This window comes from Hevea brasiliensis, chromosome 9, assembly GCF_030052815.1.
Source record: "Hevea brasiliensis isolate MT/VB/25A 57/8 chromosome 9, ASM3005281v1, whole genome shotgun sequence".
NCBI lineage: Eukaryota > Viridiplantae > Streptophyta > Magnoliopsida > Malpighiales > Euphorbiaceae > Hevea > Hevea brasiliensis.
Window position 1 is genome coordinate 17,631,704 of NC_079501.1, and position 14,888 is coordinate 17,646,591.

A 14,888-nucleotide genomic window follows, 5' to 3' on the forward strand; every position below is an offset into this window, starting at 1 on the left:
ACTTTTTACTGCTAAAAGTCTGTTTAGTATTATTATTTAAATTATTATTGAGAAAATTATTTTTTTAAATATACTAATTAAAGAGTATTAATAAATAATTTAAGTTTTAATCATAATAATATTAAAATAATAAAATAATTTTTTTTAAATTATTTTTTTTAATATTTAAAATAATACTTTTATTTAAAAAGAATATCTCATTGTTGAATGAATGTTACGTCTAATCTAAGTGATAGGTGTTACATAAGCCGATAATTTTATAATTGTATTAAAAATTTATAAATTAATTTGATTTTATCAAAAGACTCCACATTTAATAATTAATTTGATTTTATGCCAAAGTGTACATTTTTTTCTTTTTAATTATTTGATTACAGTCTTTAATAATGACAATTACACTGTCTGCTAGTAATCAATTATTAGAGGATAAAAGTTCTCGAATTAGATTTAACTCGCATTGAACTTGATTAATTTTTCTCGACTTTGTTCTTATTCTGATTTATATGGCACAGGAGCATAAAAATCTTCTTTCATTCTTAATCCAACACAAGAATATATTATTATTTTGATTATAAAATAATTTATTTTTATATATTTATATGATTAAATATATAATTTCAATTAAAATATGAATATATTATTAAAAAAATATTTAAAATATATATTTTTAATATTTAATAAATAAAATTATACTATATAGTAATAAATTAAATAAAAAAGTTGAAAAAAATAATCATGAAAAAACCTGCCCCACACCTCTCCTCGACAAGGAAATCCCTATTTTCAACCCCGAACTCTTGTGTAGTGTGATGGGAGAGCGATTCATGCCCTCGATCCACACTATTGCCATTCCTAATTTAGATAAGAACAAAATGAAGGAAAAGGAAAGTAAAAACATATAATGAGAATGAATTTTAAATTTAAAGCTATTATAATGCATGGAATCAAATATGTTACAACTATACAGATGCAACAAAGAACATTGATGATGATTTCTAAATTTCCTAACCTCCTACTATTTTATTTTTAATGATAAAATCTTTATATCTCAATAAAAATAGTTGTTCGATCTTATGAATGATAAAATTTGTATCTTTCATCCAAAACAATTATTCAATCTCATAATGTAACTATAATTGTTATTCATATCTATAGTTGAATTAATAGATGATAATAACTCAATTCATATTTATATTTATATAACATTTTGATGAAAATGATCATGGACAATGAAGCGGCTCACAAGTTAGCCCAAGGCCGACCGTATATAATATAGAGCTTAGGTGAAAGTTTTAAAAAATTTAGACATACTAATAATGGAGTGACCCATTAGGAGCGTTGAAAATAATAAATTTTGATAACTCAGATTATGATAATTTCAATATAAGTATAAGTTAGAATTATTTTTGACAAATTTAGATTTGATTACAGCTCACTCAGTCAAACACTCGTATACTTATCTAAATAAAAAAAGTGACAGCTCACTTTATTATGTCTGCCATTTTAAGCTGAATTCCTCTTACAAAAATTACTTAGTTACACTTTCAACCCTTGCCCTAGAATGAGAAAGGCCAAAAGCTTAACATCAAGAAAACATACATAGAGCCAACAAAAGATTCGCAACACAAGACTTAGCAACTATATTGGGCTTAATATCATTGCTATCTTCTCACAAAGTTATAAAGAGGAGGCTGCATATCACTCAGAGATGTACAGACGTAATGGAACTCAACCAAATAAAAGGACAAGCAAAGTGCCCAATTGAATTGAACATAGCCCCCCAAAACTAAGAACCATAAATAGACAAGTTAGGAGAAGATCATTTTTGGCCAAGTAAGCAAATAATCAGGGAGAAGCTGGAAGAACCAGGAAATGCATGGCAGAGCTAAAGTTTCTCAATTTTATGTAGTCCAAAAGGAAATCAGAAATCAACATTGTCCCACATCCTTTGAGATTACTAGCCAACTTGGGTAACTCAAGCACAAAACTATTAGAACATTAACCATAGCATATCTACACAACAATCCTTGCAAAAAAAGCACTAAATCTGCAATTCATGATAAACAACAGCACAATAAAACTATACAACAATCAAATTAGGAGGTAGATAAGGAAGAATTATCATTCCATAATGGAAAGAGCCGTACCCCACTCACAAAGGCAAATAATGACCTCATATTAAATTAGAAAAACGACTATTAAGAGTGAGAGAAAAAAAGGTCATCTTATTAAAAAGAGAGACAAAGCTCCCATTTTTAACCTAACTATATAATTTATATTTTAATATATTTTATATATAATAAAAAAACAAATATTATATAATTTAACTTTTTGTTTACAAATAGTTGCATTATTTAAAATTGTATAATTAAAATTAATTTATTAAAATATTGAAATGCGTCCACCTTGCCCAAGCCCTTTCGCTGCCTAGGTTTGGGCTTTAAATTTGGAGCCAGCCTTTAAGAGGCTAACTGAGGCCCACCCCTTAATTGCTAGCGGTAGAAAGCAGAGATAATGATTTATTATTATTTATTTATTTATTTATTTTTTAATTTAGAACGGTGAAAGATAAAGAAGAAAAAAAATTGAGAAGTAAAATAAACATATTTTTCACCATTCACTTATATAAAAACGAAAAAAAAATAGAGTAAAAAATTAATATGAGATTTACAAATAATTTTTTCGAGAAAGTGAATAAAAAATGAAATTATATTTTTATCATTATTATTAAATTTTAAATTGCAATAATATATATATATATATATATATATATTTATATTACTATTAAAATACTACGTTTTCTTTTTTTTTTTTGTTGTTTTTTCCTAATATCTAAATATTCAAATAGGAGAAAAAATATTTTTTTTTTCACTTAAACTTTATTTGAAAGTAAAGGTGAAGAAGAAAATAAAATAAAGGTGAAAATATCAAAAAATTTCTTAATTTATTTTTCTTATTTTATTTTGATTTGATCCACTTATTTATCCTTTTTTATTTTCTCTAACTTAGTGAGATTTAAATTAAGCATATTCAAGGAAAATTTTATTTATTTTTTACTTTTTTTTATTTTTCTCTAATTTCTAAATAAGTGAATCTCTTTAATTTTATTAATTTTCACCTATTATTTTTTCTATCCTTCTTATTTTTTATTTTCTTAAATGGAATAAATTATTGAGTAAGCTAAGTGTTTGTGCATTCTTTCTCATATAATATATAAAATTTATTTTTTAAAATCAAGAAAAACATTATTTTTGTTTCTGTAAGAAGAATCTTCTCCCAAATAAATTTTAATATTTTTCCTCTTTATTTTACATCTTTTATTTTTATTATCCTCTAGATAATGTTTAAGTCTAAACTATTAGAAAATTTTTTTTATGTATTATTATTTTCATTTTAAAAATAAAAATTAGACACATGTTTTATATATAAAAGGAAAACACAATTTTGATGCAAAATATCTAAAGGGCTAATAAATTAAAAAAGAAAATGGTGAGCAGCGAGCGGTGCACAAAGAGACAAAGACAAGAAGGGGGAAATTGCAAGCAAAACGAGACGACTCAGCCGCCACAAAAGCGCCACGTATACGATTCCGATCCACATTCACTTTCTTCAACGACACGATAACTTCGCTTCTGCTACTGTCCATCAGATCTTCTACGACTCTACTGGTCTCTCTCATGCCAGTCACTCTAGGTACGCTGCTCTGATGAGAGCTTAATGTTTGAAATCCTTTGTTCTTCCAATTCAGACGGTTGGTCTATCGGTTTTTTCGTTTATTGAGTTATTTTTTTCTTGAATCTTACATATGTCCAGTTATGCAACTCTTGAATTTGAATCCAACTTTGCAGGAAGGTGAAATGGTTTTTTTTTTTTTTTTTGTTTCTGAAATCGCTTTTTTTTTTGCACTCTGTTGTGTCAGTGTAAAGATTTCAGTAGCTAATTGTAGAAAATGAAATTGGATGTGAAGATGAGAATAGATGAACTAAATACTGCTTTGCGTAGCAATTAAATCCAACTATTGGCTTGGTAAACTAGAATTACATGAAAAAAAAAGGGGTAGTGTAGGACCTGCTAGTTTTTGAGCTGGATGCTTCCATGTCCTTTCGCACGTTATGTATTTCATTGGCAAATTTAAGTGGTGTTTGAGATCCCTAGATTGACTGTGCCTGTTTGAATGACAAGTAATCATATGATTGGAACTTTATAATTGAAATCATGAGCACTGAAGAAGCGAGGATTTTCTTCTTATGAAAGGAATCATAATTACCTTTTAGTTAGAAATTCATGCTGCTACTTCTTCTAGTTAAGTAATCTCCATATAGTTTGGGGAATAGATACTTAAAAGCCACAGAATAATAAAGGGACCAAAAGAAAAGAGGAAAAAGGTCTGTTTGCACAATGCTAACTAAATGCTTTGAAAGTGTCATTCTCTGAACTTTGCACTGAGACGCAACCCTATACTATGCTTCTACTGGCAATTTTGTTGCCATTTTGGAAACTTCTTGTTTCTTTAAAAAACTAAGCATGTATTAATTGCATTTTTTGCCCATAGTTCCACGACAGAAAATTTAAAAGATTTGATTATTCATTTATTATATGTTGAATTTTAAAATATTGTTCTGTACATTTTTATTTTCTCAATGGAATGATATGTGCTTTCTCTTCCTGCCAGATGGCAGCATCATCAGCTTGCATTGTAGGGAATAATGGTTTATCAACCCATGATGACCCAAAAAAGTTGAGCAAAGAAGTCTATGGCAGGCATCTTATCTTTCCTTCAAGATTTCAGTTATTAGGTAAGACATCAAAAGCAGTTCTCATAAAAGCATCTTTAGGCCAGAAGCATGAGGAAGGAAGAGGAATTCTAAAGCGTGAAGGAAGAAGAGGTTTTTTAAAGCAGTTGCTTGGGAATGTGGGACTTGTTGCACCCACTTTACTGGGAAATGGGAAGGCATATGCTGATGACCAAGGGGTTTCTTCCTCCAGGATGTCTTACTCCAGATTTTTGGAGTACTTGGATAAGGACAGAGTCAGAAAGGTTGATTTGTTTGAGAATGGAACCATTGCTATTGTGGAGGCTGTTTCTCCTGAATTAGGAAACCGGGTGCAGAGAGTCCGTGTACAACTGCCAGGACTCAACCAAGAACTTCTTCAGAAGTTCAGAGAGAAGAACATTGACTTTGCAGCGCATAATGCTCAAGAAGACTCGGGTTCCCTGTTATTTAATTTGATTGGTAATCTTGCCTTCCCATTAATCTTAATTGGGGGTCTGTTCCTTCTCTCTCGACGTTCATCTGGAGGCATGGGTGGTCCTGGGGGGCCTGGTTTCCCCCTGGGTTTTGGTCAATCAAAGGCAAAGTTCCAAATGGAACCAAACACTGGTGTGACATTTGATGATGTTGCCGGAGTTGATGAAGCAAAGCAGGATTTCATGGAGGTTGTTGAGTTTCTCAAGAAGCCAGAGAGATTCACTGCAGTTGGGGCTCGCATTCCAAAAGGTGTTCTTCTTGTTGGTCCTCCAGGAACTGGAAAGACTCTTCTAGCCAAGGCCATTGCTGGTGAAGCTGGTGTTCCATTTTTCTCCATATCTGGTTCTGAATTTGTTGAGATGTTTGTTGGTGTTGGTGCCTCTAGAGTCCGTGATCTTTTCAAGAAGGCCAAAGATAATGCTCCTTGCATTGTATTTGTGGATGAAATTGATGCTGTTGGAAGGCAAAGAGGTACTGGCATTGGTGGAGGAAATGATGAAAGAGAACAGACCCTTAACCAGCTTTTGACAGAAATGGATGGTTTTGAGGGTAACACTGGTATCATTGTCATTGCAGCAACTAATAGGGCAGACATTCTAGATTCTGCCTTGTTGAGGCCAGGAAGGTTTGACAGACAGGTAATAATATAAAACATATTCTCTCTCTCATTTCTTTATTATGAAAGAAGTATTCATCATAAAGCTTCAATGCAGGTGACTGTTGATGTTCCAGATATACGGGGAAGAACAGAGATATTAAAAGTTCATGGTAGCAACAAGAAATTTGATGCAGATGTCTCTCTTGATGTGATAGCAATGAGAACACCTGGTTTCAGTGGGGCTGATCTTGCAAACCTTTTAAATGAGGCAGCTATATTGGCTGGTCGACGTGGAAAGACTGCAATATCATCCAAAGAGATTGATGACTCAATTGATCGGATTGTTGCTGGAATGGAAGGAACAGTTATGACAGATGGGAAGAGTAAAAGCCTTGTTGCATATCATGAAGTTGGCCATGCTATTTGTGGGTAAGTGAATAGCCCTTAAATTTTTTTCGAAAGTTCTGCTGATATGAACTAAAGAAATTAAAAGAAAAGAAAAGAAAAGAAAAAGAAAAACCTAACAACATGTGGAAATTGAAGAGATTGAAGGCAGATAACAAGTCACAACTATTTTATTTTTATCTTATTTATTTTTTTTACAGAGACTGACGGTAAATGGACAATAGTGAACTTATTTGTATTTAAAAGCAATTGGAGCACAATAAACACCCTTACAAGGAATACTTAATAGCTAATGTTTGCTTGGTTTTTGGATTTTTGATGTTTGATTTTTCTTGGGTTTGCAAATTGATATCTAAAATTTTCTTGTTTGAAAATTGACAAAGTAATATGTGGGTGATTTATATTTAATTTTTAGTTTTAGTTATATGTGGTTTACCTAATGAGTTATATTGCTTCATTGAAAAAGGAACCTAATAATGCTTTCTATATATATTTTGTTCAGAACAATGACTCCTGGGCATGATCCAGTTCAGAAAGTCACACTAATTCCACGTGGTCAGGCACGAGGTCTTACCTGGTTTATTCCTGCAGATGATCCTACCCTGATCTCCAAGCAGCAACTTTTTGCAAGAATAGTTGGTGGACTCGGTGGCAGAGCTGCAGAGGAAGTGATCTTTGGTGAGCCTGAGGTGACTACTGGAGCAACTGGTGATTTGCAGCAGATCACTGGTTTGGCAAAGCAGGTAATAGAGCATTTCTGTTATCTGCTTTCAGTGGATGCATTACTGTTTTTAAACTAAGACTGCCATTTCTTTTTGCTTTTTTGGGTTTTGTCATTTATTTTTGTGTGGTCATTTTAGAGTGAAAATTATGTCAGAGAGTGATAGCATTAATTTTTTTTTTTTTTTTTGCATATAGGAAGTCCTTTTCTTTTAGGGAAATTTACTATTTAGTCCCTGAATTTTACCATTAATAATGAGTTGGTCCTTAGGTTTTGAAAATTGAACTATTTAGTACCTCACTTTTGCGAGAGAAAATGACATTCAAGTTCTCTGCTCCATAATCAAAATTAATCCCAAAAACCGTTCTCTGCCTTCCTATAGAACCCAGCTTCCTCAAATGTTTATAGAATTCATCTCTCAAATCTCGTCTCAACCTTCTTGCAGAACCTAGCTCTCTCAAATGGCATGTAATTGTTTGGGTCATTTTCATTCACTCTCTTCTCATCCTTTCCATAGCGTCGCCCGAGTCTCACTCTCATCCAATCCAGTGGTCTTTTTTCTTCTTCTTCTTCTTCTCCTACACCCATTATTAGTTTTTGGGTCTGTTCAGTTTTCCATCATGAAACAGTTCAAGGTAAATAAACGTGGTTCAATTCATTGATTTCTGGGTCCTTTCAATTCTCTGACTCTTCCATTTTGAATCATAAGCGTGGTTCAAGAGGTAGTGTCATTGTTTTCGGAACGCTGGTGTTGAGCGATGTTAAGCCAATTAGTAGTGAAGGCCCTAAGCTAAGAGGAGGTGGTGATGATGTTGAGTGCGGTCTTGTGCTCTCCTATCTTTGTTGATTTAATTTCTTCTTCTTCTTCTTCTTCTTCTTTTTTTTAATTGATATGGATGACTGGTGAAATCATAATTCATGAAATTAGGAGAGGAGAGAGAGAGATATTTGGGGAATTTTTTGGTATTTTTAGGGAACATTGAACTTGTGGAACTTTTGGGGCATTGAAATTGAAATTATAATTGATGAAACAAAAGCAAAGGAGGCTTTACTTGTATATGAGAGTAATAAGAGATTTCGGATGGAAGATGTCCCAGGAAATCTCACATCTTTTGTTTTCTCTGATTTAGCTAATGTATCTCTTTTATTTGTTGCAATGAAATAGCTTGTTGTGCTTGGATTTCTGTCTGTGGTGGTTCTGTGTGTTGTGTGGAAGGGCTATGAAGAGATATTAAGATGGGGAAAGAGAGGAAAAAAAAAGTGCATAGAGAAGGAGAGAGAGAAATAATAGGGGGGGAGAGAGAGAGAGAGAGAGAGAGAGAGAGAGAGAGAGTAGGGAGGAAGGGACTTGTAATTTTGATAGAAGCAAAAATTAGGGATTAAATAGTTCAATTTCCAAAACCTAAGGACAAAATCGTTATTAGTGGTAAAATTCAATATAAATTTCCCTTTCTTTTTACATTTTTAAGTTGCTTTGAAATTTGACTTGGAATTTCAGCTTGTTTTAAAGTTAATAGTTGCTCAGTTTTCCTTACCCTTTCTGTAGGTGATTTATTTAGCATTTCTTACTTTTGTGCATACCTCTAAATTCCCTTTGTTGTTGTTTTGCCAAAACAATTTAATGAAATTGTGAGAATTTAATCTGTCGCAGATGGTGACTACATTTGGAATGTCTGAAATTGGTCCATGGTCACTCATGGACTCCTCAGCTCAAAGTGCTGATGTCATTATGAGAATGATGGCAAGGAATTCAATGTCAGAAAAGCTCGCAGAAGATATTGATGCTGCTGTCAAGAGGATATCGGATAGCGCGTATGGTATTGCATTGGGCCACATAAGGAACAACCGTGAAGCTATTGACAAGATTGTGGAAATCCTACTTGAGAAAGAAACGATGACCGGTGATGAGTTCCGAGCAATCCTCTCAAAATATGTTGAGATTCCTGCAGAAAATAGGGTGCCTCCTTCAGTACCTTCCCCGGTGACAGTGTAATTAGTATATATCACAGCATACTTATTGACGTTTCGATCATACATCTTCAAGGTTAAATCTATAATTAATTGGTAATCACAGTGCCATACATTGAGTTGAAGTCCATTAGTGGCCATACGGCAATATAAAAATTATTAGCTGTTCACAATTAACATAGCCCATGCCTCCTGGAGCTCAAAGGCCAGGGTCACGTATTATTAATCCGTGCTTGCACGCTCCAAATCCTATCTGGCAATCCTACTCATGAACACGCGCAAGCCACGCTCCAAAAATAAAAAAACGCGACGGTACGACGTGATTTCTCTAAGCTTAAATGGGCACGATGCCAACTGGCAGTCTAGGCAAAAAGTCGGCTGGCTGACCTTATCCAATGCCATATATTCCAATGCTAACTTGACGGGAGAGATGCACATTTACGTATCACAGTTTCCATTGGCTTGGCTCATGAAAAGCTCCAGTTCTGGTTGACTGTCAGGAAGAGTAAGTGACTAGCAAGTGCAATTTTACGTGTTTCTAATGCGTAAACAACATCATTAAGAAATCATTAATGAAATTTGCTTTAAATAGGAAGAAACTAATTAATATTAATTCTTGATAATGAGAATAAGATCTTCCGAATATTTTTTTCCTGTTTTACACTAGGCGATGATTATATATGGATTTGCAAATAACAGACCTAAGAGATTCTCATATGTACATGTTCTTAATATGATAAAACCCTACAAATTCACGTAAAACTTAGAATTCAACAGGGTTCAGTTCTCATTGCCTCGGAAACGAAGGTTAGTCTGAATTTTTACGTTCTTTTTTTTTTTTGGTGGATGTTGGTGGGATTAGCTACGTAGAGGCATTCTTTCCCATTTTGTGTTTAATCCATCTGCGTAACGTTTGAATGTGTTGTTCTTGGTGCTGCGATATGTGTATCGTAGTTTGATTTTGATTGAATTGTGGAATGTAAGGGCTGGATGGTGTAATGGCTATGGTTTTTGTATTTTTAGTGTTAGGGTTTATGTGAAAAGACGGGTTTTTAAACAGAATTGCATCGCATAATTTCAAGAGAAAAAGAATAATGGAGCTTTTTATTTTATATATATATATATATTATATTGTTAGTTTGATATCCACTTCTGGACTGATATTGACAGTGATTTTGTTTTTGAGTTTGGATGCAATGGATAGTGTAAGATTGTGTTTTATTTTTATTTTTCTTCCAATTTGGATTGAAGAGGATTTGAAAGACATTTACTACGTGTGAAGTTGATTCTTTCTGTCTCTAAGAATGTTTAAAAAATGGATCATACGGTTGTTGGCTGCATCCTCAATGCATATTGCGATATGTTTTGGGTTTTTGTTTTTTTAATTCCGATGAAAGTTAAATAGGTGATGATGATGGCTTTACGCAGACCAATCCGTTTTTGCAGATTTTTTTTTGTAATTAGAAGTAACAAAGATGATGTCAAGATCATGCACCAATTTATTAGACTTGGCAGCAGGGAATTTCCCAAAAATCTCTAGAGAGCAGAGGCGGCTTCCGAGGGTAATGAGCGTTCCAGGGAATGTCTCTGAGCTTAATGATGATAGGGAACTTAGTGCGTCATCTGATAACCCCTCAATGGTTTCTACAGACAGGATGATTATTGTTTCAAACCAGCTTCCTTTGAAAGCAGTGAGACAACCTGATAATAAGGGATGGATTTTTAGTTGGAATGAGGATTCACTGGTTTTGCAACTTAAGGATGGTTTACCTGAAGATATGGAGGTCTTTTTTGTTGGGTCATTGCAGGTTGATGTTGTTCCAAAGGAACAAGATGAGGTCTCGCAAATTTTATTAGACAGATTTAAATGCGTACCCACTTTTCTACCACCTGATGTTTTGACAAAATTCTATGATGGTTTTTGCAAGAGGCAGCTGTGGCCACTTTTTCATTACATGTTGCCATTGTCTGCTAATCACGGCAGTCTGTTTGATCGGTCATTGTGGGAAGCCTATGTAGTTGCGAATAAATTGTTTGCACAAAAAGTGGTTGAGGTTATAAATCCAGATGATGATTTTATTTGGATTCACGATTACCATTTGATGGTGCTTCCAACTTTCTTGAGAAAGCGCATTAAGCGGATAAGAATGGGGTTTTTCCTTCACAGTCCATTTCCATCATCTGAGATCTACAGGACCCTTCCTGTAGGGGAAGAAATACTTAGGGCTTTACTGAACACTGATCTTATTGGTTTCCACACTTTTGATTATGCTAGACATTTCCTGTCCTGTTGCAGTCGTATGTTGGGTTTGGAATATGAGTCGAAGAGGGGCTACCTGGCCCTAGAATACTATGGAAGGACTATTGGGATCAAGATTATGCCAGTTGGGGTTCATATGGGTCGGATTCTTTCATTGATGAAACAGGCAGATAAGGAATGCTGGGTAGGCCAGCTCAGACAGCAGTTTGAAGGGAAAATTGTGTTGCTTGGTGTTGATGATATGGACATATTCAAAGGTATCAATTTGAAACTTTTGGCAATGGAACATATGCTCAGGCACAACCCTGTGTGGCGGGGAAGAGCTGTTCTGGTCCAGATTGTAAACCCTGCAAGAGGTAGAGGAATTGATTTAGGGGATATATGTGTGGAAATACAAGAAAGTTGCAGGAGGATCAATAATAAATTTCGGCAGCCTGGATATGAACCAATAGTTTTCATTGACAGGCCAACCATCAGTGAAAGAATTGCCTATTACAGCATTGCTGAGTGTGTTGTTGTTACAGCTGTGAGGGATGGGATGAACCTTACTCCTTACGAATACATTGTGTGCAGGCAGGGATTATCTGGTTCTGAATCATGTACCAATTTCAGTGGATCAAAGAAGAGCATGTTAGTGATGTCAGAGTTTATTGGCTGTTCTCCATCGTTAAGTGGGGCAATTCGTGTCAACCCTTGGAATATTGAAGCAACTGCGGAGGCAATGATTCAGGCTATTTCAGCTTCTGACACTGAAAAACAGCTGCGGCATGAGAAGCATTGTCGGTATGTTAGCACACATGATGTGGCTTATTGGTCACAAATTTTCTTGCAAGACTTGGAAAGAAATTGTGCTGATAATTTCAGGAAAAAGTGTTGGGGAGTTGGTATTGGCTTTGGGTTCAGAGTACTGGCACTTGATCCTAATTTCAGAAAGCTTTCAGTAGCTATCATTGTTTCAGCTTACAAAAGGGCTAAGAGTAGGGCAATAATGTTGGATTACGATGGCACTCTGATGTCCCAAAACTCCATCAGTAAGTCTCCAGGTCAGGATGTTATCTCAATCCTGAATAGACTCTGTGGGGATCTGAAAAATACAGTTTTCATTGTCAGTGGACGAAGTAGAGACAGCTTAAGCAAGTGGTTTTCTACCTGTAGGAAACTTGGAATTGCAGCAGAACATGGGTACTTTCTGAGGTCTGCTTCCTTCTATCTCTCTCTCCCTTTGTTTTTTGGCCACTTGGGGCTCTAATGGTTTAGGATATTGAGGTTGCTCCCCTGGACCCATACTGCAAGGATACCTCTTGCTTGGACTATAAAAGATAGTGTCTAATGTTTTAGATTGTCTGCTGTTATTCAATTTCTCATATATAATGTTTGAGTTTCTATTAGTGTAGATATTATTGTGTTACATATTATGATAAAAGAACGTGTCATAAGATATTGGTATATCCAATAAAACCGACAGAAATTTTAACACAAAGCTATGTCAGATTTCTTCTATTATAAAAGAAGAAGGGACTTGACAAGGTTTTATTTTGCAACTTTTTAGGCGGTCACAGGGTGAAGACTGGAAAACCTATGGCCCAAGCTCTGAATATGGATGGATGCAGATTGCTGAGCCTGTAATGAAATTGTATACTGAGGCTACTGATGGTTCTTCCATTGAAACCAAGGAAAGTGCTTTAGTATGGCAATATCGGGATGCAGACCTGACTTTTGGATCAGCGCAGGCAAAAGAGATGTTGGATCATCTGGAGAGTGTTTTAGCAAATGAACCTGTTGCTGTAAAGAGTGGTCAATTTATTGTGGAAGTCAAGCCTCAGGTATGTGGCCATATTTTAATTATTTTCAGGTAGGATATTATGCTTCTGTGCGTTTAAGTTCTCGTTCACCTGTCTCTCAATTGTTTTAGATCACCGATGTATGTCAGAAATGGGAAATTTGAATGTGTTCTTCATTTTTCAGGGAGTCAGCAAAGGCCTGGTTGCAGAAAACATTTTTAAATCAATGGTTGACATCGGGAAACAGGCTGATTTTGTGCTGTGCATTGGAGATGATAGATCTGATGAAGACATGTTTGAAGCAATTGATAACGCCTTGTTGGGACATGTTCTTTCTCTGAACGCTTCAGTATTTGGCTGCACAGTTGGACAAAAGCCCAGCAAAGCTAAATATTATCTAGATGACACGGCCGAAGTCATAAGTATGCTTGAATCTCTGGCTGAAGTCTCTGATCCGTTGCCATTATCTGAAGAAGAAATAGGAAGTTCGCCTTGAAATCTTCTCTCAGGTTACATAAAACTTTTTGTGGTTCTTGGATTAGGTTGGAGTATTCCTAGTGTAGTAGCAGTAGCATTGTTAGAGTTTTTGGAGTTACATAGAATTTTTTACCATATATCGAATTTTAACCTCCTTTTTCCTTAAAAAAAAAAAATCATATAGCTAATCTTAATTAGCTTAGAATTAAAATTTAATTATTGATAAAATAATCAAATATCAAAAATTAAAATTAAAAAAGGTAAAAAGCTTTGAAATTTTCTTTTATCAGAAAGCCTCGAATAATTAAAGCCAATATTTTGAGGCAAAACATGAGGTTGGTTGACCATCCGCTTATAAATGGTGTGGAAGATAGATGAAGAAGAGGGCTCTTTTATGCCCATTACAAAGCCCCTTAAATTTGTTCATTGAAAGAAAGCCAGTTTGGTGGTAGGCTTATTTGCTAAGTGATTAAAAATAGACTTGATGGTAGTTTTGAATTAACGTTGGAACTCATGTCCACTGAAAGCGATTGGTGAAGTTGGAAGAGTCAGTTTTACAGCTCGGCGGTGTCTAGCTTCACCTGCTATGGGGGAAGACCAAGAGCCTATAACTAGAAGCAGGTCTAGATTGATACCATCAGTTCAGGGCATTTAATGAGAGTGAAATTGGAATCTAACTAAGTAGAGGTAGTTCCAGTTGATTTCATAGGTGATTTTGAGCCGATTTTAATTCAATTCGATGGCAGTTTTCAATCAGTAATTGTTTTGATTTCGATTGGGACACAATTTAGTTTAATTTCATCCAATTTCGATTCAATTTAAGATAAATTAAACAAAAAAATAAATGATTTTCTTTTAAATTAAGTTAAAAATATAAAATAATTAATATTATTAACGTGTAAAAGTTAAAAAAAAAAAATTTTCATAAACTCATAACTTGAATAACTAATGTTATTATCTTAATGTATTAACTTGAATTATGTTGAATTTTTTAATATCTAAAAATATATATAAAATTCTTTACTTATTATGCCATAAAATTTTAATATACTAACATTTATTTTTTTATTGATGAAAATAAATTTATTATTACAAAAATTTTATTTCTAAGTATTTATTTTGTTATAAAATATTATTATTGAAAATTTAAAATTTAAATTACTTTTTAAAAAATATATTTATATTGAAATTTGACTATATTCATTTAATACTTATTTATAAAATATATTAAATTACTAATTATAATAATACACTTATTATTATCTTTTAAAGAATTATTAATTTTATTATATATATTTAATATTTATTTAATAATATATCAATTAGACCTCAATTAAATTTTAATTTTTTTTTTAACTCTGTCATCACTATTCATTAATTGAGCTAAATCTGAAAACAAGGTTGGAAATAAGAGAGGAGGCTATTCCTT

General features: G+C 33.7%; 2 protein-coding genes across 4 annotated transcripts; both read left to right on the plus strand.

Moving 5' to 3' along the window:
• The first annotated feature begins 3,481 nt into the window (after positions 1-3,481).
• LOC110651987 (ATP-dependent zinc metalloprotease FTSH 2, chloroplastic) lies at positions 3,482-9,041 on the plus strand. 3 transcript variants are annotated; one of them, XM_021807468.2, is made up of 5 exons: positions 3,482-3,693; positions 4,673-5,887; positions 5,963-6,276; positions 6,755-6,995; positions 8,625-9,041. In XM_021807468.2, exons 2-5 carry the CDS (start codon positions 4,673-4,675, stop codon positions 8,964-8,966), a joined length of 2,112 nt encoding a protein of 703 aa, XP_021663160.2. In that variant the 5' UTR covers positions 3,482-3,693; the 3' UTR covers positions 8,967-9,041. The 3 variants fall into 3 exon arrangements, with proteins under 3 accessions (XP_021663160.2, XP_021663163.2, XP_021663161.2); XM_021807471.2 differs by having other exon boundaries at positions 3,507-3,852; XM_021807469.2 differs by having other exon boundaries at positions 3,507-3,751.
• A 130-nt stretch (positions 9,042-9,171) lies between these two features.
• LOC110651986 (probable alpha,alpha-trehalose-phosphate synthase [UDP-forming] 7) lies at positions 9,172-13,621 on the plus strand. The gene is made up of 4 exons (XM_021807466.2): positions 9,172-9,748; positions 10,388-12,395; positions 12,751-13,024; positions 13,167-13,621. The coding sequence occupies exons 2-4, from the start codon at positions 10,417-10,419 to the stop codon at positions 13,476-13,478; spliced, it is 2,565 nt and encodes an 854-aa protein (XP_021663158.2). The 5' UTR covers positions 9,172-9,748; positions 10,388-10,416; the 3' UTR covers positions 13,479-13,621.
• The last annotated feature ends 1,267 nt before the right edge of the window (positions 13,622-14,888 follow it).